General features: G+C 45.4%; 1 protein-coding gene across 1 annotated transcript in view; it reads right to left on the reverse strand.

Annotated features, from left to right (window-relative positions):
• LOC140188309 (protein ENL-like) overlaps positions 1-26,969 on the reverse strand; it is a 126,902-nt gene that overhangs the window by 67,308 nt on the left and 32,625 nt on the right. Inside the window, exon 2 of the mRNA XM_072244428.1 lies at positions 941-1,121. Coding sequence (XP_072100529.1) covers positions 941-1,121 — 181 coding nt within the window. The remainder of the gene's footprint in view (positions 1-940; positions 1,122-26,969) is intronic.

Genomic DNA, 26,969 nt, shown 5'->3' on the forward strand with positions numbered 1-26,969 from the left:
GAGGGAGATGTACAACGGAAGAGAAAATAAAAGGCCTCATGAAATGGGGACAAGAAACAAAAAGGGAAATACAGAGAACCACACAACAGAAGGAAACAAATATTGTATGAGATGACAAGTTTATTAAAATATCCAAAAGGGACCTCATAGGAGTCAAGCCAGACACAAAACTGGCATCAAGATATTAGAGACATGACTTTTAATCAAAATCTTGGGCAAAGAAGCAGACCTTGAAGAACATCTTGAAGGAGTGGAGGCTGAAAGGGGTTAGCACAGGGTTAAGGCATTGGTTACATTCATTACTCAAGGCATATTGTAGTGTGCAGGTGGGGGAAGAGGAGAAATAATTGGGGGAGACAGGAGGGTTACAGTCCTACAGAAGGTGGTTGCAGAGAGAGGTTGTAATGGCCACAGAGAGGTGCAAGCACTAAGATTTCATACATTATTTTCAAGGCCTTAGGTGGACTGTAGAGGGGTCTAGGACACAGAGCACAAGGGTGATGAGTGAATAGGACTTGAGAAGAGATCCAGGCAGCAAGGCAAACACTTGAAAGCAGATTTATTGTGGACAAATTGATCATTAAACAAAAGACCACATCTTTCACGATCTACTGACTGCAATCACAAGAATTGTGGAATAAAAAGCTTGTCCTAAGGAGGGTGCATACATGAGCACCAGCAATTCCTGTCAGCACCACCGAGGCTGACAGTCACCATTATTTGAGGAACCAAAGAAACATTGGAAATTAGCTTATAGTTTTGTCCCACGTAACCAACCCCAACAATTTTGACTGAATGCTACAGGTGCTTCCTTAAAACTTTCTTCAGTGCCAGTTATCTTAATCCTAGAAACAAGAATCACTGGGGTGGGGGGAAATTAGCAAAGCGATTTTAGACACAAGGCAGATGTTGTAAACACTTATTAAAAAGCTCCACTCACCCCGTTTAGGTTTTGGAAAACTTTCATGCAACCGGAAAACCACCTTTTCCACAAAGTGCTGAATATCGCTCTGCTCTGGTCCTCTAACAAACACCATCCAGTCATGGGTGAATCCTTCATTAGTCGGCTTTTTCCGAAGCTGGGCTCGATGGCCTAGTTCCAGTTTTACCTGCACGGTGCACTGTAAACAACCAGAGAAAGAAAAACAATAAAGATGCAGACCGGTGTGACGCATTCCATTACAACCATCAGTGGCAACCGTGCTTACCCTTTCTCCTGCCAAGGAGCCGTACTTTTTCCTTTAGGGTTATGTAAAACTGCTTCCAAAAGTAGTCTGAATACTATTCACCACCTGTCTGAGGCAACTCCCCCTTCAGCTACTGCAGTTTGGATCGGAAGATCTGCTTGGCTTTTGCCTTTAGACTTCAGAGACCAACTCCCCACATTTATCCTAGACGACTGTCAGCTGATGGCCAATTCAATATCTGACTTACTGCTCTTGTAGTTCCCGGTGGAGTGCGTTATACCACCTGGTTGCTTGCAGCAAATGCGAATTATCTGCTGCTAAATGCACCTCCTGCAGTAAGGGTTTACTGTGTCATGTTTATTGGGACGTCAATTCTAAAACTGGTTATTAGAAAAGATAGATTTAAAAAAAACAAATGACAGACAAACCTTTGAGCGAAGAACAGCAACAAGGCCTTGTGGCCCAACAAGCCCATGCCACCCAATTGCACCCATGTGATTGGCCTACCAACCCATACATCTTTGGAATGTGATAGGAAAGCAGATCACCTGAGGAAACGTGTGATGTTTGGGAGAACGTACAAACTCCTCGCAGGCAGCAGAACTGAACCCGGGTTGCAGGCACTGTGACAGCATTACGCTAACTGCCAATTACAGATTGTTACTGAAAAGCACCTCAGTGGTTCAAATGTTATTTGTCACCTATTAGTCCAGCCCCAAACGTTGTCCAGGCCTTGTTTCACATAGACAAGGACTGCTTCACTTGTGGAGTTGTTGCAGATGAATTTAAACAGAGTCCACCAATGCCCACACAGTCTTTACTTTTAATCTCATGGCACATTAACCAACCAAGTGATTATGGGATTGGGTCTAAGACAATGCCCTGACAGAACAGTGTCAAAACTACCAAATGAGGCTTTGCAAACGGGAAGGCTTGTACAAGTCTCGCCAAGATAATTTAGGCTACATCTACACTACGCCGGATAATTTTGAAAACGAAGCCTTTTCTCTTCGTTTTGATCCTCTGTCCACACTGAAACGGCGTTTTCAGCCCCCGAAAACAGAGATTTTCAGAACGGTCTCCAGAGTGAATAAATCTGAAAACGCCTAATATCTGTTGCAGTGTGTACGGGGTAACCAGAGCTTTTTAAAACCACTGTTATGACGTGCCGGAACAGATGGCGACAGCCCGGCATTTCATTGTTTTCTTCTTATTATTACTTCTTTATTGTCGCCAAAGAATTGATACTAGAGTGTACAATCATCACATAGATAATTGATTCTGCACTTCGCAGAACCTAACAATTTCAGAACAGATGGCAACGAGACTGAAGCCAGAAGAGTTAGAAATGTACTCACCAAATACTTTGACCCATAGCTTACTGAATAAATAAGTATACTCACTTTGCCCTGTTTTCTGTCCTTGCTCGTATGAAGATGGTTTACCTATTTATGCAAGTACTTCTCTGACAATATTTGTGTAACAACCTAATGTAACATTGTATGGATATACAAGATAACACTGATGCAGACATGTTTTATATATTTAACAAGGTGCTTTATTAATGCAACAGAGCTAGTCAGTTTTTCAATGTTCGTCATCAGCCGGGTCATACTGTCTGTGAGCTCCCTGTCGGTTGCCTCCATACGCTCCAGCATTCGTTTTTTTTTAGTTTTAAGTCATCCTGTACGAGAGCCAAGAGCAGTTCCTTTTAAGTTTTTCTACTCTGTAACTGGACAAACGCGCACCAAGTATATCGTTTCCTCTTCGCTTGTTTTCTGTGTGTCCTGCGCATGCCCAGTAGGAGGAAATTCGCCCAAATATCCGTCTAATGTGGACAGAGATATTTTGAAAAACGTTTAGTGTGGACGCCTATCGTTTTTACTCGAAACCGGCGTTTTCAAAATTATCCGGTGTAGTGTAGACGTAGCCTTAGTAGTGAATTACTAAACAGAGGTAATGCTTAGATAGTGCCCAGTTTCCACAAAACAATCCCAACACTTGCCTCTGTATTCCCAACACAAACACAGACCAAAAATGCTTAATTATGTGTTAATCATTAGTTGACACGTGCAAAGGTTGAAGAACATTACTGAATTTGAGAACAAAGTGACAGTTAAAATTTCCCCTCCCTCCCCACACTTGCAGTTTCATTGGTAAATTCAGACATAGGAAAGGTAAAATCAGAACCTAACCCATGCCAATGGGCAGCTTAAAAGCACTGACTATACTTGAAATGCCAACCTCCACCAGCTTGCAATGTTTAGCAAAACCTGGTGCAACGTTAGAAATCTGAGCAAAAGTCTCCAACAAACTGTACCCAATAAGGATGAAAGCAGTAAGGGAGTCACTTATCTCAATGTCTGGGGGGGGGGGGATGGATCCTGCCTGCAGTATCAGCAGTGGGAAGAGGAGCCACTTTTGCTGTAGTTACTCAGGCAAGCTTTACGGGCGTTTTCCAGCCCTCGCTGTACTCCCCACAGGAATCCCCGGGCTCCCCCAGTCAGAGATTCGCATCACCACACAGGAATCCCAAACCTCTCCCCACACAATAAAGGCCGATCTTTGGCGTCATGGGCTATTCATTAGTGATTCGGGGCGGTACAGTAGCGTAGCGGTCAGCATAACGCGGATGCAGCGCCTGCGACAAGTCGGGACTCCATTCTCATTACAGTCTGCAAGCAGTTTGTACACTCTCCCCGAGACCTCGTGGGTTTCCTCCGGGTGCTCTGGTTTCCTCCCACGTTCCAAAGACGCACAGTCAAGGTTAGTGAATCGGTGGTGACACTTCGGGCTGCCCACCACAGTCCTGACTTGACACAAACGATGCACTTCACTGTACGTGTGACAAACAAAAAGTTAATCTTTAAATTAGCACTATTAAGCATGGTGTTGAGGCTGAAACGTGAGAAACATTTAAGGAACTCTTAGACAGGCAAATGGATGCCAAAAAAAAAAAAAAGAGCGTTATGGGCTGTGAAGGAGGGAAGGTTAGATTTGGGTAGATTTATATCGGTCAGTACAACATCGTAGGCCAAAAGGCCCATACTGTGCTGTACCAATCTATGTTCTAGATCTGCACAGCAAGCACAAGTAAAAATCCCAGGAACATTCAAACCCCACCCTCATGACAAACACTGCACATAGTGAGAGATTTTAGAAATAAAAACATACCATCATCACTGCATTAGTGATAGGGAGGGCTAGCGGTGATGGGGGGGGGGGAGGAGTGAAAAAAAAAGAGTCAAAAAAAGGAAAATGTTTAAGGCAGGATACAGGAGTCTAAAGCTATGACACAAGGACCAAAAAGGTTCCTTGAAGGGATGAGCTTAGAAGTTTGGGGTGGGGAGGAAAAGGCCTTGTTGACCAAGGGCTCTGCAGCCAATAGAGCACAAGCGAGTGGAATAAGTCAAAGGCCAAAGGTCAGAGAGCCAGAAACATGAAAGACTGGAGAAGAATTCAGTGAGGTTAGAAGTGATCTGAAGATGATGACACGGAATTTAAATTTAAAGCAATAGGATCACAAGACCATGAACAGCACTGGTGTTGGTCAAACAAGCATTACACAAACCAGGAAAACAGAGCTGAATTTAAACCAAATGGGCTTCATGATGCATGTCACTTCATTGGCTAATAAGAAGAAAAATAAGGGAATTTAACTGCAAATGCTAAAAATGTGAATAACTGTCTTTCCCTTTGATTAAGAACCAAAAATAGAAAATAGCAACTGTGGTTCTAATTGACCTGGCTATCGAATTAATCATGATATTAACATCATTCATCAAATGGCTCTATTTCTCCTGGAGAATTTCTTTCATGTCTGGCCATTTGCTTTGAAGCAGTCAAGCCCAAAAAGTTAATGGTTTTCATACTTTAATACACAGGCATGGTGTTTTGAACTGCAGACTTCCTGCTGATGCTCGTATTTGTTTCTTTTTTTAAAAGCCTAGGGTAACTGCGAAAAGCATTTCCCTGCCACGTCACAAGGAGGAATGCTGGAATGCTCTCAGCTTAGCACTTGGACAAGGAAAGCTACCCAGCCGTGATCCCAGTTATACACCAGTGTTAAGGAATCATTTTCAAACATCTTCCATAAGGCAAATATCGCTTTTCATTACTAGTACAACTCAGCAAGGTTAATACTAAAATGACTCTATCTGAGGGGCAGGATTTTAATGCACACAACTGCAATTTCACAGAGTCAATGGAAACAGGCCCTTCGGCCCACTGGGTCTGGGCCAACCACCAACTGCAAACAAGGTCTTGTCCACAATGTACATTCAAACCATGAGCAACTTCAGGGACCGGCTACTCTCTATGGACTGCATCTATACTTCTCAACGCCTCAGTAGAGCAGCCAAATAATCAAAGACCCCACCCAACCTGGGCACAAGGAGAAGGCAGGAGATGGAGGCCGGGAGGAAAAATGGATCAGCCATGACGGAATGGTGGAGCCCACTCAATGGGTCGAATGGCCTAATTCTGCCCTCATGTCTTAGGGACATTCTCCCTCCTCCCATCACACAGAAGATGCAAAAGCCTAACAGCACATTTCACATGCTCAAGGACAGCTTCTAGCCCACTGTTATCCTCAAACAGACCTATTGCAAGACAAGATGGACTCTGGGCCTCAATCTAACTTGTTGCGATCTTGCACTTGGTTTACCTGCACTGGAGCTTGGCAGCTTTCACACTTCATTCTGCTTTATTATTTTAAACTGGTGGGGAAACTGTCCTCGCAGGGTCTCAACAACTCCCTCTGCAGCTGGATACTGGACTTCTTAACAGTAAGGCCACAGTCAGTCTGTGTGTGCAGCAACATCTCTAGTCCCATTACACTGAGCACTGGCACTCCCAAGGCGCTGTATTCAGCCCGCCGCTGATGTTTGACTGTACCGAAGGATCCAGCTCAAACCGTGTCATCAAGTTACTGATGACACAAGAGTGGTTGGCCTCATCAAGAATAATGATGAGACAGAGTAGAGAGGAAGTGAAGCGGCTGGTGGATTGGTGTGAGAAGAACAACTTAAGCCTGAAAGTGGAGAAGACAAAGGAAATCATTGTGGACTTCAGGAAGGTGCAGATGAACCATTCCCCTCTGCAAATGCATGGCTCCTCCATAGAGAGAGTTAAGTGCACCAAGTTCCTGAGAGTTCCCATCACGGATGACCTCACCTGGTCCCTTAGTAACACCTCCCTGAACAGGAAGGCACAGCAGTGCTTCCACCTCCTAAGAAGATTGAGGCACACACAGCTCTCACCACCCCCTCCGAGCTTAAGCAACACACATCAAAGTTGCTGGTGAACGCAGCAGGCCAGGCAGCATCTCTAGGAAGAGGTACAGTCGACGTTTCGGGCTGAGACCCTTTACAGGAGCACCACTCTGAGCGCCCTGACAAGTTGCATCTCCATCTGGTATGGGAGCAGCCAAGCATCGGACTGTAAGTCCCAACAGAGGACTGTGAGAACAGCTGAGAGCATCATAGGGGTCTCTCTTCCTCCATTGGGGACGTTCATCAGGACTGTCTTAGTATTATTAAGGATCCCACCCATCCATCCAACATCCTCTTTGACTTTCTACCATTAGGCAGGAGACTCGGATGCATCAAGACAAGAATGGTCAGGATGAGAACAGTTGCCCCCCAGGCCATTAGGCTTCTGAAATCTCTGCCGCATCTTATTCGCAGTGTCACTGGTTACTCTGTTCTATTTAATATTAATGCACTTTAGTTTGTTATTTATGTGTGATTCATCTGTAGATTTTATCCTTACCTTCAAAAATTAATGTGTGTTATACTTTATATTTTATTGTCGCCAAACAATTGATACTAGAACGTACAATCATCACAGCAATATTTGATTCTGCGCTTCCCTCTCCCTGGATTACAAATATTAAATATTAAAAATAGTAAAAATTAGTAAATTTTAAAAATTTAAATTATAAATCATATATATAAAAAATAGAAAATGGAAAGTAAGGTAGTGCAAAAAAACCGAGAGGCAGGTCCGGATATTTGGAGGGTACGGCCCAGATCCGGGTCAGGATCCGTTCAGCAGTCTTATCACAGTTGGAAGGAAGCTGTTCCCAAATCTGGCCATACGAGTCTTCAAGCTCCTGAGCCTTCTCCCGGAGGGAAGAGGGATGAAAAGTGTGTTGGCTGGGTGGGTCGTGTCCTTGATTATCCTGGCAGCACTGCTTCGACAGCGTGCCGTGTAAAGTGAGTCCAAGGATGGAAGATTGGTTTGTGTGATGTGCTGCGCCGTGTTCACGATCTTCTGCAGCTTCTTTCGGTGCTTTACACCTTGGTTTAAAGAAATGTCTCGTTTCTATATACACCATATATGCTATATACAGGTATGTAGTTAAATAACAATAAATTTCACTTGACTTTACATGTTCTACCTCAGTACACTGTGTAATGAACTGAGCTGTACGAATAGCATGCAGGGCAAGCTTTTCACTGTACCTTGGTACACGTACCGATAATAAACCTATACCAACAAAACTATCCTGCACAAACTCCGGCAACTGCAAAGCAGGCACAGCAGAGGTCAGGCCACCCTGCAGGCTCAAGAGTCCAAAGAAGCCCCAACATCAAATGCTGCCCTTGAGAGATGGTGACCAGAGCTGATGCTCCCAGGACATGGCTCCAGCAGAAGAGATGTATTCGTCTCTTAGGTGTGGGTAGTGAATACATCAACAAACATCCAACTGCTCCATCACCCACCCAACAATCACCTCAGGTAAAGAGCACTCCAGCCCCAATAACTTCCGGGGCGCTGAACAATGGAAATCATCAAAAAATGATGGAAATCATCAAATATTCTCGCTTTAGCCTGCTGCAGCTGAGAACCAAAACTATAAAGTAAAAATATTCTTACTGTAATTCAGTTTTTTCCCCCTCTATATTTATCATGTACTTCATTGTACTGCTGCCATAAAGCTATTAAATTTCACAACATATGACGGTGATTCTGATATTCGCGCATTTTGAAACACTCGTACAGCCCTTCTGTAACACTCAAACTTCTAGCGATCTGACCATAGCAAAGATTGTCACCACCACTCTTCCAGATACACTCTGCCCACAACAGACACAGAGAGATCCCACCATACTGAAACAATACATGCTCCAACTGCCGCACCCGTTACTGCCGTTGGAGGTCTGAATGTCTGAAGATAATGATCTTGAACCCACACAAGATCCATGGTCCACTGAGCAGAAGTGACCCCTGCCCTCCTGTACACTTGGCAGTTTTGACCTATGTAGCAGACTCACATACAAGCTCGGGGGAGAGATCACCAATACAGACCCCTAGCAGAGTAAAGGCTGATTTATACTTATGCATACGGGCTACACCGTTGGCCTGATTTATACTTTTGCGTAGCCCTATGCTGCATCTGCGTCGCTCTGCAATTCACTGCCAAAACGCTAGTTGGCGGTGGGGTTTCTATGCCACTGTGTTGAGTTTCTTCGTGAGAGACAAGGACGAAGAAATGCATTTCAAATACTTTCAGATGTCGGCAGGTAGATTTGACGATTTGGTTCATCGTCTCCAACCATTTATTTCGCATCAGTGTACAGACATGGCGGAGAAGAGCAACTGGAAATGCGTAGGAGGAAATGCGACGCTACCAAGCGGACCAATCACAGTTGCTGTGGTCTGCGTCACTGCGATGCACGAGTTACCCCAGTTTCTGTGAATGCTGTGTGATTTACTGCCCCCTGGCAATCGCCGTCGGCAAGAAATAACAGATCATACACTGCATACAATTATAAAGAGAGTATATTTATGAACGTCAGCTTAACCAGAGTTATTAAAGAAAAGAAAGCAAAAAAAAAAAAAAAAAACAAAAAGGCTCCTTTATAATTGAACAGTCAAATATGCACGCAAGTTGGAGCTCATCTTGAAGTTGTCTGTAACTCGCGTGCTGGACCCTCAGTTTGCGTGAAAGCACACACCATCTTCCCAAATGTCGCTCGAAATCCATCTCAAACAAATGGGTCTCCCGAGGAAGTATTGGTCCTTCTTCTTTGAAGCCATTCATCTGCACAAAGCACCTTGTACAACAGGGGCAGCATCCTCAGCCACCTTCCCTTCATCTTCTCCCAGTTCCCACCAAAAAAGACCTCAACCCACACCAATGTTCCTCACAAAACCTCTCAGCCCAGTGTTCTCTAGAACTTCTCCCAATTCCACCACCCTGATTGGCTGACACCACATTCCTAAGTCGAACAACAAAGCCCTTTATCTCAGTTCAAACCCTAACAGGCTGAAAGCAGAACAGACTGCTCTTACAGAGCTGCTAAAATCAAATACCTACAGCATAGCAGTAAAAATCATAACCAGGGCATTACACTCTCTCCCCCAGCTAAAACAGTCATGTCCTCATGACTTTGAAACTCATCAAGGATTTTCAAAGGAATTTCCTGATGTCAGGAGCTCCAATCTATTTATGAATGGTAGTGAAATTTCTCACTACATGGATGATGTTCCCCCCGTGCGTCACAGGCCAGCCTCTCTGGGGGTTTGAGACCTCCTTATCCCACCTTCAGCTCCTCCAGCTTCAATCACCCCCTGTGACCCTGTCTACTAGAGAGTTCACCTCCCTGTCTATCACTGATGTCTTCCGGCGACTCATGTCCTCCCACTCCATGACTGAATTTAACTTCCGTCAGTTTAAGCTGGTGCAGCCAAACATCCTCACCCTCCGTTGGTGCTAACCAGCGAGACCTCTCTCGGAAAGGGGTGTCCTCGGTCACTCCAATGGTGTGGGAAGTACTCCTGGCATAACCAACGTCAGACTCATCAGTAGAAAACGCATCTTCGTGTCCCAACATCTTCTCAGTTAAGCTTCTTCTCCATTTCTCAGACATTCCAGCAAATTCAGGGTTCCTATCACTCCAGCTACCCCTCCAGGACGTAACATGACAGGTTTAGACTGGGTGTACCACACAGTTTTTGGTTTCTGCTTACCATCCCACTTAGGAGGAACTTGCACCTTCTCAAAAGCAGCTCTGAACACAGGGTGGGTGGACAAAGTTTTCAAACAGTTCTCTCCATTTCTCTCCTTGCATGCTCCCAGGAGCCTTCTCACAACAGCAGTGTTTGTCCCCACAAGAATGGAAATCCCACCCTTTTCAATCGGATCCCAGCAGACCAACATGGGTGTGTCAATAGTCTTAGTTCCTCCAACATCTACTTCCGAAAATTTCAGCTTCAACAACAAGTAACCATCGTACAGGTACTCATCAGTACTAAGCCCCCGAGTCTCAGGGACACTGAGTGGCATCAATGGTAAATGCGTCAAATACTGGTTGTAAAAGGATCTATAAAGCCAAGTGACTTGAGAAGAAGAATAGCCCTTAACACAGCAGTGGAGTTATCGGGGCACCGTCTTTTGTCGGTGTTTCCATAGCAAGCTATTCTTATTTTTACCAGGCCGAGTTGCTAGCTCGACACTCAACCTGACTTGGATTCGAACTCGGGAACCTTCGCTCCGGAGTCCGGCGCTGATGTTATTGCGCCACCAAGCGGGACAAGTAACTTGAGAACTTGTGTCAAGTATGGCTCTAGCATAAATGCCTTCAATCTGTATGGATACATCATAGCTTGGTCCCATGAAACATTCAGGAATTGTGTTTGGTACTTTAGTATTTTCCCTGATACACTGATGGGAATGTATCCTCTCTGAAAAGTCAGCCCCTTCCTTTACTGGGTCCCTCTGTAGTTTTACCTCTTTCCTTCGCTGTTTGATTAACCGCTGATTTACTTTGTGAAGATTTTTGCTGTCTTTCACACTCCCGCTGGAAATGTCTATCTTCTCCACAGCTGTAACAGAAAATACCAGTCACTTCTCTGGTCAGCAGCAGCCCTCGCCTTGGTAGGCCCCACCAGTGGGTCTGGCTTCACACTGGCCTTGTCAGGCTTGGTGGCAGCACCAACCAACATCATCCGGAATACCTCGGCTCCCAGATCTTTCTCAACATCCTGCAAAACCCCCGCTTGTGTAGAATCAGGGGTCGCTGTAGCAACAAGGGCTACTACCGAGGACAGTGCCCTGCCGACGGAAGCCTCCTGCTTCTCCAACGTGTTTTCCTCCTCTCTAACCTCTCCGAGTAACTCGGTAAAAGATGGAGGAGGGCACATCTTGTGGGTCGTTCGAATAAGTAGAGCAATCACATCACATGACAGCCTGCCCTTCACCACTTGCTCCACCCTCAAGCAATTTCTCTCAGGCAGTTGAATGCCCCCTCTGTGGCTCAAGCAGTGCAGCAGCTTCTCCAACCTGAAAGTACAGGCAGACAACTTCTCTCCTTCCCCCTGAAATCTGTGCCTAAACTTCACCCAAAGGTCAGCTACACTTCCAGTAGTGCTAAAAGCACCTTCCAGAGCTTGCAGGTAATTAGCTGATGTGGCTAGTAGATTTTCCGCCTTGAGGAACCTCAGTATGTCAGGCGCCGGCCCCGTTAAACTCTCTACCAGTCTCAATCTTTTCATATTATCAGAGTACTGCCATTCTCCCAGTGACTGAGATGTCCGCTCAGCCCAAACCTCATCTTCTCTTTCCCCATCGGGTGTGGGTTTGACTCCAGAGAATACTCCCAGCCTACAATAACTTTGGCTCTCCACAGATATACTTCTGCATTTATCAACCAGCGATGTAATAGCCAACATGAGTTCAGGATTTAAATCAACAGCTGAAGGACTCAGTAGACCTTTCACAACTCCTTCCCCTGACTCTGCAGAAACAAGAGCAACTTTTCTTTAAAGTCTCCGTCCTCAGCTATGGGAAACTCTACTTTCAACTTGGCACCCTCACCCATCTCCCCTCTTCTCTGAAAGTTCGGATGGCCCATGACCCCTCCTCTGTGGGTATTGCAAGGGTAACAGGCAGATCCACTCCCATTACGTCAGCGCTAGCTGAACTAACTCATTTTTCCGCACCGCACAGACAAATTGCCACTCCATGACCATAACTTTCCCTAATACTCCAACAGCACTTAAAACCCTAATCAACAATTCATCAGGACTACGGGTATCCACCCTACTCTGAACACAAGCATGATTTACAGGTAATCTCTTTGAATCGCACTGACACTTAATCCCTGTGGCATGCATAACCACATATCGTAATCACTTTCCCAGCCAATAGTTTAACACAGGCTTAAACATAAAACCCACTTAATCAATTCTTAGGGCAACCACAGAGCGGTTAACAAAATCAATCCCAGACAAGCCCCCACAATGAAACCCCTTTTTACTGGGTGTCTCTGGAAATGTGGCTCGTTAGCCCCTCGCTAACGGCCACTGGACTCCACAGCAAGAAACCCACCTTTCTCAGACTCCATATGTCCAGGGTGCATGTGACTTTGGTCCCGCCAAACCCTTAAGGTTGGGACATCTCACCCACCCAAACCCCAGTTTGAGTGACTGCTATGTGATTCACTACCTCCTTGCAATTGCCCGTCAGCAAGAAATAAGATTGCACACTGCATACAATTATAAAGAAAGTATATTTATGAACTTTAACTTAACCAAATAGTTGTCAAAGAAAAAAAAGGAGGAAAAAGAGCAAAAAGAGCCTATTATAATTAAACAGTCAAATGTGCACACAAGTTGGAGCTCATCTTGAACTTGCCTGTAACTCACACTCTAACCATCAGTCTGCGTGAAAGCACACACCACCTTCCCAATGTGGCTCGAAATCCATCTCGAACAAACGGGCTCCCCCACAGGAGTACTGGTCCTTCCTCCTTGAAGCCATTCATCTGCACAAAGCACCTCATGCAACAGGAACAGCATCCTCCGTCATCTTCCCTCCCGTCTTCTACCAACTCCCACCAAAAAAGATCTCAACCCACACCTGTGGTCCTCACAAAACCTCTCCACCCAGCATTCTCTAGAACTTTCTCCCAATTCCACCATCCTGACTGGCTGACATCACATTCCTAAGTTGAACAACAAAACCACTCAGCTTGGCTCAAACCCAAACAAGCTGAAAGCAGAACAGACTGCTCTTACAGAACTGCTAAAATGAAATGCCTACAGCACAGCGGTAAAAATCGTAATCAGGGTGTTACATTATCTTGAAATACAATTGCAGGAAAACACACAGAAGTAAGTGGTAGGGAATTGGTAATGAGTTCAGCTCGTTGATACTTTAAAACAAGCTAAAAGTCATCCGTGTGAAATAAACTCGGTGGCTATTTAGTAGGTACACCTGCTTGTTAATACAAATATCTGATCAGCCAATCATGTGGCAGCAACAGTGCATAAAAGCATGCAGACATGGTCAAGAGGTTCAGTTGTTGCTCAGTCTGAACATCAGAATGGGGAAGGAATGTGACCTAAGTGACTGTGACCATGGAGCGACTGTTGGTGCCAGATGGGGTGGTTTCAGTATCTCAGGAATTGCTGATTTCCGGGATTTTCATGCACAACGGTCTCCAGAGTTTACAAAGAATAGGGCGATAAACCAAAAAAAAAAAAATCCTGTTCTGTGGGTGAAAACACCTTGTTAATGAGAGAGGACAGAAGAGAACAGCCAGACTGGTTCAAGCTGAAGGTGACTGTAACTCAAGTAACCAGATGTTACAACAGTGGTGTGCAGGAGAGACCACGAACATACTGAAATATATTCAGTGGCCACTTTATTAGGTTTAGGAGGTACTTACTAAAGTGGCCACGGAGTGTATATTTTCAGTGTTAATTGTAGAAATTTCCAACAATGACTGAGGGCATGAAGCATTTTGTTATTTCATCTCAGAAAAACGAAAACAACACAGACTCTCATTATGGAAGTGTTGACTCTTTTCATCCTGGTCCAATATGAAGTGTCTGCCAAGATTACACTCCCAAAGAAGCTGTCGTCGTGTTTGGTCAACAGGCCTTTGGTGAAATCCCGACGAGGGAAGTACAGGCACCAGTGTTCCACGGAAGATGCTGCCAGCTTAGATGTAAAAACAAGAAAGTGCAGACAGCAGGTCCAGGCCTGTGACTCACAGGAAGTCAGTAGAAGTCTACAGTGAACATTGATGTAAAGATTGGTATGTAAAGGAGCAAGATCTCTCATTCTTCAGGAAGAGGTGATATTCAGTGAGAGGAGGATGTTTCTATCTACAGAAACCAGAGGATTTGCATCATACCTCACTTCATTATGTGTTTAGTAGTCTGCCCACTGGAACATAAAGCACACATGACGGCAAATGCAAATAATCATTCCTCAACTGTTCTCCACCCTCATTCATTTCCCTTTCTCCTCACATTCTACCAGTTAAATGATTTGGTCATTCCAGTGGCCTAGTCAGTGGCAGGAGCAGCGCACAAGAGAGGAGGATTCTCGCAGGTTGGCAGTGCTCGTTTAAAAGTAGAGCATCGCAGGCCTATTCAGCGGCGGGAGCAGCACACAGCGAGGAGGGATTCGCGTAGGTTGGCAGCGCTCGTTTAAAAGGAGAGCATTACAGGCCTAGTCAGCGGCGGGAGCAGAGCACAGCGAGGAGGGATTCGCATAGGTCAGCGGCGCTCGTTTAAAAGGAGAGCTTCACAGGCGTTCCGTGTCATTCTGGCAGCCCAATCAGTAGCGGGACCAGAGCAGAGAGGAGTAAATAAAAGTACAGAAGGGACAGCCAAGATTGAATGGCGGAACAGGCTTGGTGGGCCAAATGGCGCCTACATCTTAAGGTCTACTTGTCACTCGTTGTTAATGTTGTGGACATCATTAGCAAGGGCAGCATTTACCCTCCAGAAAAGGGTGATGCCAACCCCCTGAACCGCTAGGGATGTTTTATTTAGAGATACAGCACGGTAACGGGCCCTACCAGCCCAGTGAGCCTGCGCCACCTAATTACACCCCGTCTGACCAGTTAACCTACCAACTCATACGTCTTTGGACTGTGGGAGGAAACCAGAGCACCTGGAGGAAACCCACATGGTCATGGGGAGAACGTACGAACTCCTTTCAGACGGCGGCGGAATTGGACCCAGCCGCCAGCACTGTGATAGTGTTACGCCAACTACTGCAACGTCACCACGTTTTGGGGGAGGTACTTTCTGTGGGGCAGCGAGCCCCAGCATTGCAAGCGGGTGTCAATGACGATCTGGTATTGGTGATCAGAATGGTGAGTGACCCATAAGCACTTACTGCCCTTGCCCTTCTTGGGTGCTGCTTGAAGCTGTAGCTACAGGAGATGCCGATGGAGTTGCCCTGGCTCCAGCAGAAGAGACGAATAGATCGCTTGGGTGTGCTCAAGGTCACGGCATTGAATTCTGTGGAGGGTACAGAGTACCTGTCCTGGAGGAAGACAATATTACGGTGCTGAGAAGGACGGTGGTCAACTTGACCGCTTTGTCCTGAATGGTGTTGGAATTACCTGGACAGGGCTTCCTGTTGGAGGGCACTTTGCTCAGAAATAAAATGTGCTCATTAGCAGCAGAGCCTGTACGACCTGTCGCTCCTTGGTAATCGACACGTCACCACAGTCTCCAGCAAGTCCCTGCAGATGTAGGTTGGAGAGCATTCTGACTGGTTGCATCAGAACCTGGTATGGAGGCACCAATGCACAGGGTCACAAGAGGCTGCAAAGGGCTGCACACTCAGCCAGCACCATCACGGGCACAGATCTCCCTACCATCCAAGACATTTTCCCCATAGGTGGTGCCTCAAGAAGGTGGCATCCATCATTAAGAACCCTCACCAAATGAGTCATACCCTCGTCTCACAGCCACCATCACGGAGGGGATAAGGGAGCCTGAAAACCTCCACTCAGCATTTTGTTTTAGGAACAGCTTGTTCCCCTCTGCCATCAGATTTCCGAATGAGTCATGAACACAACCTCCCACAGGTGTCCCCCGCTTTTCGAACATTCACTTTATGAAACCTCACCGTTACAAAAAAAGCAGTGCGCGATAAAAGGCAGCGCACGCCCCAAGCAGCCGCTCCTCCCCCGGATTCGGAATGGCATTCTCACCGGCATTGCTTAAACACGTGTCTGTGAGCAGCCCTTTGCAAGATGAGTTCTAAGGTATCGGAAAAGCCTAAAAGAGCTCGTAAGGGTGTTACACTTAGCGTAAAACTAGACATAATTAAGCATTTCGATCGTAGTGAATGAAGTAAGGATGAAATGAGTTTGGCTTGTGGAAGTTGACGAAGATGATGTGAAGAGGTTTTGGCATCCCACAACCAAGAACTGAGAGATGAAGAGCTGATGCAACTGGAAGAGGAAAGGATAACAATCGAAACTGAATGCAGTAGTGAATGGACCAAAAGTGAAGTCGTCCAGGAACTGAACGTGAAGCAACTGCATGAGATTTTCGCTGCAATGATAAAGTACGACTTTAATTTTGAAAGGGTATGTCGGTTTAGGGCACATTTGCAAGTTGGTTTGAGTCCTTAAAGAACTGTATGATAGAAAAATGCGTGAGGCTAAGCAGTCAAGCAAGCCTTCCAATCAGTCACAGCAGACGACGAACCTCGACCTTTGACATCGAGGTAGGCAGACATAGAAGAAGATGACCTGCCTACCCTCATGGAAACAGCCGACACCCCAGTGTCCCACCACCCCAACCCCCCGGCCGCAGACCGATACATTGCCGCGGAGAATGCAGCGGTAGCCGGGTCGCAGAGAATGCAGCGGTAGCCGGGACGCACCCAGCACATCTTTAAGAAAAAAGCCGAAATAAACAAGCTAATTAATCAGGTGCCACCTGGCACGTAAATGTCGGCCCAAATCAGAACCGATTGTCTCCTCTGATTTGGGCCGACATTTACGTGCCAGGCGGCACCTAATTAATTAGCTTGTTTATTTCGGCTTTTTTCTTAAAGATGTGCTGGGTGCATCCCAGCTACCGCTGCGTTCTTCGCGGATCGGTATCGGTTCGCTGCCCAGAGGGTGGGGGCCACTGCACCACCCCAACTTCCAACAACTCAGCCGAACACACCATCATCAGTGTGCTCTGCACTGTCTTCCTGATTCCCGCAAGTGATACTACACTGTACATACATTATTTCTACTTTATATAGGCTGTGTATTTTTATGTGTTATTTGGCATGATTTGGCAGCTTCATAGTTTAAAAGTTACCGGAGAGTGTTTTTGCCGAGAGCGCTTGCGTAAGATTTTCTGCCGAGAGCACTTGCGTGAGATTTTCGCTACGGAGAACAGTGCGCAATGATTGTAGAGAAGTATTTCTATTTTATATAGGCTGTGTATTTATCATATCATTCCTGCTGTTACTGTTATTTTAGGTTTTATGTGTTATCTGACATAATTTGGTAGGTTACTTTTTAGGTCTGCGAACGCTCACAAATTTTTCCCATATAAATAAATGGTAATTGCTTCTTCGCTTTACGACATTCCGGCTTACGAACCGTTTCATAGGAACGCTCTACCTTCGGATGGCGGGGGAAACCTGTACCTCTTTTGTACTATTTATTTATTACAACTTACAGTAATTTGTTATGCCTCCACAAATCAGAAAGTTTCGTGACTTGCATCAGTGACAATAAACCGGATTCTTGAACAGCCATTCTGTAAATAGAAACAGAAAATGCCCCAAACGGAAGGGCAGGGCTTGCTTCTCTCTCCACAGGTACCAAGTCACTGTTTCAGGTTGCTGGCCCTTCAGCAAAACGAGGAGAAAGTTCGACATAACACAAGGTTCAAGCACTGTTCGCCCCCGTCCCCGGAAAAGGCAATGGCGAGCCGCCACGCTGAGCTGCTCCTCCCCACGCAACAAAGCTGCCGTTGTGGTAGGGTGTGCTAAATTCTGATCAAGAACTGTCACTGGAAGAGCAAAATACTTAACAGTGCACGGGATTGGAAGGAGATCGCGAATTGCAGTGTACCTGACAGCTGCAGCATTGCAGGACTCTCACAGCTATCTGGACTATTCCTCTTCCCACCCGGTCTCTTGCAAAAATGCCAGCCCCTTCTCACAATTCCTCCATCTCCGCTGCATCTGCTCTCAGGATGAGGCTTTTCATTCCAGGACAAAGGAGATGTCCTCCTTTTTTAAAGAAAGGAACTTCCCTTCCTCCACTATCAACTCTGCTCTCAAATGCATCGCTCCCATTTCACGCACATCTGTTCTCACCCTATCCTCCCGCCACCCCACGAGGAATAGGGTTCCCTTGTCCTCACCTACCACCCCACCAGCCTCCGGGTCCAACACATAATTCTCCGTAACTTCCGCCACCTCCAACGGGATCCCACCACCAAGCACATTTTCCCCTCCCTCTTCTGCTTTCCGCAGGGATCGCTCCCTACGCGACACCCTTGTCCATTCGTCCCCCCATCCCTTCCCACTGATCTCCCTCTCGGCACTTATCCTTATAAGCGGAGCAAGTGCAACACATGCCCTTACACTTCCTCCCTTACCACCATTCAGGGCCCCAGACAGTCCTTCCAGGTGAGGCGACACTTCACCTGTGAGTCGGCTGGGGCGATATACTGCATCCGGTGCTCCCGGTGTGGCCTTCTATATATTGGCGAGATCCGACGCAGACTGGGAGACCGCTTTGCTGATCACCTACGCTCTGTCCACCAGAGAAAGCAGGATCTCCCAGTGGCCACACATTTTAATTCCACATCCCATTCCCATTCTGATAATGTCTATCCACGGCCTCCTCTACTGTAAAGATGAAGCCACACTCAGGTTGGAGGAACAACACCTTATATTCCGTCTGGGTAGCCTCCAACCTGATGGCATGAACATTGACTTCTCTAACTTCCGTTAATGCCCCACCTCCCCTTTGTACCCCATCCCTTATTTATTTATTTTTCTTTCTTTCCCCCTTTTTTCCCCTCTTTTTTCCTCGCTCTGTCTCTCTCACTATAACTGCTTGCCCATCCTCTGGGTTTCCCACCTCCCTTCTTTCTCCCTAGACCTCCCGTCCCATGATCCTCTCCCTTCTACAGCCTCGTATCCCTTTTGCCAATCAACTTTCCAGCTCTTAGCTCCATCCCTCCCCCTCCTGTCTTCTCCTATCATTTCCGATCTCCCCCTCCCCCTCCCACTTTCAAATCTCTTACTATCTCTTCTTTCAGTTAGTCCTGACGAAGGGTCTCGGCCCGAAACTGTACCTCTTCCTATAGATGCTGCCTGGCCTGCTGCATTCCACCAGCATTTTTTGTGTGAGCTGCAGCATTAGCCTCTGTCCTTATGGTGACTGAGGTCAAGAGTCAAGCATCCGGAAGGTTCTGCCAAAGAAGCCTTGGCAGAAGCATATTACACCCACAGAGTGTCAAAAGATGCAGGGAGTAGTCAGAGTGAGAACTAAAGCACAGATATAGGCCCTTTGGCCCACAAAGAGCATACTAACCATCCAGCGCCTGTTTTTTTTTTAAACAATAATCCTACCCAGTTTATCATTGTTCTCTTCACAGTCCCATCATCTCCCTGCTAGATCTGGCCACTCCATCTACTAAGCTACCTATCCACACATTTTCGATACATGGGAGAAAAGTGGGACACGTGAAGCCAACACACGTTGCCACAGGAAGAACGGGGCAACTCCACACAGGGAGCACTGGAAGTTGAACCCAGTCACTGGAGCCTGAGACTGCAGCTGCATTAGCTGTGCCACTGCGCCATCCAAATAGGTTTAGGCCGCTGGATGAGGTGTCAATCAAGCAGTCTGCTTTGTTCTGGATAGTGTGTGAGGTGCTGAGTCGTGCTGGAACAGACTCATAATACACAGGCGCAGAAGCATGCCATTCAGCCCATCCAGTCTGCTCTAGGCAAGAAGTGACTAAAAGCAATGCACTGACAGACAGGCATGAAGAAGCTTTAAGGGTGCGAGGATAACCCCAGCACCTACTGACTGCAAGTGGGCAAGTTCTGGAAACCACAATCAAGGATGAGTTTAAATAGTGTGCATTGATTAGAGAGAGAGCCCAGCATGGACTTGTTAAAATCTAATCCAACTTGATAGAGTTTGTTGAAGTAACAGGAAGGAGATGAAGGACATACAGTAGATGGTACATTATAATTATCAGCAAGACTAAAGGCCATGGAAAAAGGGGCTGTCACAGCAAGTAAAGAAAATTGCTAAACAGGAACAAGCAGCAGCAGTAGGAAGTTATTTTGGACTTGAAGCAAATGTACTGTGAGGTCAGTACCAGGGCAACTTGTTCTTTATACATTCATTTGGGTGCACAGGGAACTGCAGGTAAAAATCAAACCCACGGTAACTCATTATTAGGAAGGTAGTAATGTCCTCCAAGGGGATGGTCACTCAGTGCCTGATAAAGCGGCCAGATTACATGTTCTGCTGTTGTAGCACATCCACTTCAAGCTTCAACAAGTTGTGCATTCAGAGGTGCTCTTCTGCACACCACTATTGTAATACTTGGTTATATGAGTTACTGTTGTCTTCCTGTCAGCTTGAACCAGTTTGGCCATTCTCCTCTGACCTCTCTCATTAACAAGGCATTTTCACCCACAGAACCTCCACTCACTATTTTTTTTTGTTTCTCGCACCATTCTCTGTAAACGCTAGAGACTGTTCTGTGTGAAAAGGAGATCAGCAGTTTGAAATGCACAAACCAACCTGTCTGGCACCAACAATCATTCCACCATCACATTTCTTCCCCACTCTGATGTTTGGTCTGCACAACAACTGAATTTTTTGACCACGTCTGTGTGCTTTTAAGCATCGAATTGCTGCCACACGATTGGTTGATTAGATATTTGTATTAATGAGCAGGCGTACAGGTACACTTAATAAAATGGCCACTGAGTATAGACTGGCTGGTTTGTTGTGTATTTAGTATTTCAATAATCTTTGAATATATAATTATTCAAATATTAAATACACAACACACCAGCCAGTCTATACTCAGTGGCCATTATATATATTCATTTATTCTTGGTCATTTAAATATTTAAATAATTACAGATTATTATGTAAAAATGTTAACAGCATACATCACCCTACTTCGTGATACGGGCGCACCTCTCTGAAAGTAAAGACAAAGTTCAAATCGCGTTTCAGACTCCCAGTGTCTTAGTTTATTTAATTCTTTTAATACTTTGAAACTACAAACCATAACATTGGCGACGAGGTATTTTAAAATGAGCCCAACACAGCTACCAACCTGTTAAAGTGGAGCGAGACATTCGAAATAAAATAAAACTCAGCGAGAAACGATCGAGTTACAAAATGCCCGTGTTCTTCGGAAGGGAAGACCCGATGAAGTAAAGAAAAAAAAATTCCGTACATGGAAGAATTCACAGGCCCATCGAGTGAGTACTGGGTGATAACAATCACTTTTTAAAAAAAAAATCAGAAATGGCTGGCAACATCGGAAAAACAGATAAGTTTATTACACTACAAGTAACTGGCTCATGAATACTGAACTACTGAAACACTATTTTCAAGCAAATGAAATAACCAGTGAGAAGTGAGTGCCAATTTTGCTGAGTGCAATTTTGGGTTTAAAGGCGTACAGTTTGCTTTTAAGTTTGACGGCTCCATCTAAACCATCAGAAATGAGCTTTGCTGCTATTGTCACAGAGATGCAGGAACATTGAGAACACAGGCCACTGTTGATTGCCGAATGCTTTAGGTTTCATAAGTGGATTCAAAAGGAAGGGGAGTTCATTTTAGTGTCTGTGGCTGATTTGAAGAGATTGCCTGAGCATTGTCAGTTTGGTAATGGTCTAAATGATGCACTAAGAGAACATTTAGTTTGCGGAATCTTACAAGGAAGCATTCAAAAATGGCTCCCAACTGAAGCTCAGTTTACATTCAAATGACCAGTGAAAATTGCTGTTTCAATGGAAACCACAGACAGAGCCACAATTGAGTTGCAGTCAGGTATGAAAGTGAACTTGAACAAAATTGCAACATGTAAGCAAGAGCCGCTGGCTGGAGGTGTGATGGCATCAGACCCTTGCACGTTTTCCATCCGTGCTGGGTTGAGGTAAGGAAAAGGCACCCGATAGTACCCGATGTGCCACAAGGAACCACAACAAACAGAACCCTGCCCAGCCGAACAAACTGCGTAACTATGTGGCAGGAGCTCACAATACCAAATAAATGTAAATTTACAAAAAATGCAACAAACAGCACATACAAGCAGCATGTCAGACAGACAAGAATAAATAGACTGAACAGGGAAGAGATAAAGATAAAAAGTCAAGAGCACTAACCTGCACACTGTTAACTGAAAATCTGACAACGAGAGTAACACAGATTTGCGTAGCCTTGAGATTTATAGTGTGAAATTTAACAATAAACAAGCAACATGGTTTAAGCCAGAAGTAAATGGCAAATTTATTAAAATGGAATTGGACACTGGTTCAGCAGTTTCCATTATTCCACAAAGATACTAAATGGCATTTCAAAGATACTAAATTGAGGCCTGCAGACAGCCATCTAAGAACGTATACAGGAGAAAAGATAACTCTTGTGGGAATGATATTTGTAACAGTGAAATACAACAACCAACAAGCCACATTGAGCGTGTATGTGGTAAAAGCAGAAGAACCAGCATTGTGGGGTCACGATTGGCAGAGACAACTACAACTTGATTGGAGAGCCATCCACCATTTGCACGCCACATTGCCTGCAATGAAGCCAACTGGAAGTGAATTAAGAAAGATACAGGATGATGCCACAACTGTCTCCATGCCAAACACCATGAACCATTGCCCCACAGAGGACAAACAGGTGTTGGTGCCAGTCTCTGTGTCTCTGGTTGGAAAGCATATTGGACCAAGGAAGGACCACACTACTCAGAGGAAGTGTGAAAGTGTTGAAAGCAGTGGTCCGACTACAACAGTTTTTGTAGGCAACATATCTGAGAAAGCTTCTGATATGTTAATCAGGCAGTTACTTGGGAAATGTGGCTTGGTTTTAAGCTGGAAGAGAGTTGAGCAAGCTTCAGAAAAGTTGCAAGCAATCAGCTTTTGAGAGTATAAAACCCAGAATCTACTCTGGGTGCATTAAGGTTATTGCATGAACTTCAAATGGAAGACAAAAATCTAATTGTAAAAGCAGTTGCAAAGACCAGCTGGCTGAACGGAAGACGCAAAAAAAAGTAGTCAACAGAGATATGAACATCAGTCGATGTTCTGGATGAGGAAACCAAGAGGAGAGATCAGGTCGTAATGGCAGCAATAGAAGGACTAATAAGAGAATACTCCAGTGAATGTAATGCACCTACCCAAGATCAAGACACACAAGCTAGAAGAAAAAGGAGGAAGAGATGGAGAGAAATAATGTGAACAAGAAGAAGTGTGAAAAAGAGAAAGAACGTGAAAAATAAAAAAGGGATCGAAGTAGATCCAGAAAGAAAAAAAAGAAGAAAGGAGCCCAGAGCTGTCAGACCACTTCCTGCAGTCTCAGAGTCAATTCCTACAACCAGCACGGAGGAGGCCCCAGAACCTGAGACTGTTTCACAGTCTGAAGTCTCACCTGCCAAGCAGAGAGATCGCCCTTGTCAGGAAAAACATTATCCCACAGGAGTAAGAAACCCTCCTCAGCAATTAAATCTTTAAGCCTGGGTGGGACAATTTTAAATTTGGTATGATGTCAATGTCTGTATGTAGTGGTTGGATGATATAATATGCTGAGTATTTAGTTCAGATGCATTCTCTCATTGAGTTGGAGTTTATAGCTAAGCAGGGAGGAGTGTAGTGTATTCAATCATTTAAATAATTCACAACAGGCTATTCATAAAAATATGTTAACTGCATACATCATCACACTACCAAGTGATATGTGCACGCCTCAAAGTTAGACTCACATTTCGGACTCCTGTGTCTTAGTTTGAATTAGCTTAATGTTTTGAAGTTACATAAACATAACATGGTGGAATAAACAAGTGGAAGATGGAACTTAATGCTGAGAAATATAAAGCGTTACAGTTAAGACAGGAAAAAAATCCTTGCACAACTAGCTCACCTGCCTATGGGAGTTAGAAGCCTCCCAACTGTGTTCTTTAAAAGTGTAAATGAATGAAGTCCGTCTGGTTCACTTACGGCAGATCCATTGTCTGAATTGCAGGCTGGTCAGGCTGACGGGGCTGTGGGCAGGGGCTATGCAGCTGTTTGTGCTCACTGTCCTGCCCCTTTGGATTGGGAGGAGTTTCCTCGCCCCTGGAGCTATTTCATGCCTCTGTGATATGGCAACGCAATCTGCCATTTATATTTATTAATAATAATGCCTTTAACGGTCAAAGAAGTCCCCCTTTCTCTTGGTACATGCACCCAACTGATGGAATGACAACCCTCTTGGTGGTGAGGTATCTGTTAGGGCCAGACTGTTGCTGAGACTAGCCGTCTATCGGCCCAACTTGAAGGGTCAGGTGTAGATCAGGCTCGTGCAAGTTAAGGCCGTTTTTAAATCCCAGCATGCTGCAAAGCGGCCGACAGCAGTCAGTATCGAAAAGCTCCTCTTCCAGCTTAGCAGGAAGGAAACGTTTCTATCCCTGCCAAGGGCAGGGCTGGATAAGGAAAGATTCGACAGAGTGCACCCTGCTGGTGTTCTACGTGTCACACAGTGAGCACTGCAACACGAGTGTGTTACATTCGATAGCCCAAAGGAACCAGTTGCCCTTCCACAGAGGACTATGATGTTAACCCCAAAGAGCAGGATGTTCCTCGGTTATATCTAAACTTGAATGAATTAGATCCCAGCTGGCGGGTTACCCAGCCCATGGCCTAGGGGTGTGGCCAGGGCTCCGGGACCACTGCTGTTACTATGGCAACACACATTTCTGGTGTCCCAGAGGGAGACCTGAGGCCTACCCTTTGGTGGTCACATGGCTATAAACAGCGACAAATTGCCCTGGTGGACACTGGGGCTGAGGGTACCTCATTGCCTGGGAATCCAGATCTATATACAGACCCGAAGTGAGTGTGTATTTAGGAATAGGAGGGAAATCGGTTATAGATGCTGCACGAACAAAGGTCCGCAGTGCTACTAGCAAGGGACCTCCTCGGTCTGTCCCCTTGCCCATCTCCCAGGTACCTGAAAACATTCTGGGAATTGATTTGTTAAGGGGAACTTCTATCACGACACCCTTTGGCAAATTTGCTTTTGGTATTAGGAACGCATCTATTCGAGTTAGAAAGGCAGAGTGGGAACCTGTCTTTATACTCTTGCCATCACAAATAGTAATTGCCAAGCAATATCGCATCCCAGGAGGGCAAGGAAATTGGCGAGAGTCGAGTCCCTTTCTAACCTGGGCGCCCTTCGTCCTGCCTCATCCCCTGTCTGGTCAGTTTGGAAACCTGATGGTTCGTGGCGCGTTGATTATCGCCAGTTAAATCGGTTTGCCCCTCCGCTGGCCACAATTGTTCCAGACGTTGTGACCCTGATTGGGGACTGTTCCATTGAGACTGACAGTTATTATGCTGTTATTGATCTGGCTAATGCTTTATTCTGTATTCCTAATACTGCGCAGTCCCAGGATCAGTTTGCTTTAACAGTGGTGCTAGAAAGTTTGTGTGCCCTGCAGAATTTTCTCTATTTCTGCATAAATATGACCTAAAATGTGATCAGATCTTCACGCAAGTCCTAAAACTAGATAAAGAAACCCAATTAAATAAATAACACAAAAAACATTAGACTTGTTCACTCATTTATTAAGAAAAGTGATCCGATATTACATGTATTTGTTGGAAAAGTACATGAAAACCTCTGGGCTAATGTCTTCTACAAAAGCTATTTGGAGTCAGGTGTTCCATCAATGAGATGAGATTGGAGATGTGGGTTGTAGAGGTGCCCTACTCTATATATAAAAAAATACACACACAGTCAGGTTACCGACAGAGTCTGCTCTTAAGAAAGATCTGCTTAAGGCACCATGCCTCGATCAAAACAACTTTCAGAGGACATAGGAAGAAGAATTGCAGAGATGCACAAGGCTGGAAAAGGCTACAAAAGCATTTCTAAAGACCAGAGTGTTCATCAGTCCACAGAAAGAGAAATTGTCTACAAATGGAGGAAATTCAGTACTGTTGCTGCTCTCCCCAAGAGTGGGCATCCTGCGAAGATCACAGCAAGAGCACAATGTGCTACGCTGAAGGAGGTGGTAAAGGTCCCAAGGGTAACAGCAAAAGACCTGCAGAAATCTCTAGAACTTGCTAAAGTCTCTGTTCATGTGTCCACTATAAGAAAAACACTGAACAAACATGGTTTTCAAGGAAGGATGCTATAAAAGAAACCACTGCTCTCAAAAACAAACAAGGATATTTGGCTGTGATAGCGAGTCCGAGTCAAAATGTGGTCGAAAAGTTGAAGAGCCGAAGAAATTACAGATGGGGAGCAGTGAGAGATGGTTTCACTGAACTCCCAAAGAGAAGATTTAAACTTCTTCAGTGTAGGCATCACCGTAAGAGGCTGCGCAGTAGTGAATTTAAAAACGCAAACACAAGGAATTCTGCAGATGCTGGAAATTCAAGCAACACACATCAAAGTTGCTGGTGAACGCAGCAGGCCGGGCAGCATCTCTAGGAAGAGGTGCAGTCGACGTTTCAGGCCAAGACCCTTCGTCAGGACTAACTGAAGGAAGAGTGAGTAAGGGATTTGAAAGTTGGGGGGAGAGGGGGAGATCCGAAATGATAGGAGAAGACAGGAGGGGGAGGGATGGAGCCAAGAGCTGGACAGTGGATTGGCAAAAGGGATATGAGAGGATCATGGGACAGGAGGCCTCGGGAGAAAGAAAAGGGGGAGGGGGGATTCCCAGAGGGTGGACAAGGGGTATAGTGAGAGGGACGGAGGGAGAAAAAGAAGAGAGAGAGAAAGAATGTGTGTATATAAATAAATA

Source organism: Mobula birostris, chromosome 26 (genome assembly GCF_030028105.1).
Source record: "Mobula birostris isolate sMobBir1 chromosome 26, sMobBir1.hap1, whole genome shotgun sequence".
Classification (NCBI taxonomy): Eukaryota; Metazoa; Chordata; class Chondrichthyes; order Myliobatiformes; family Myliobatidae; genus Mobula; species Mobula birostris.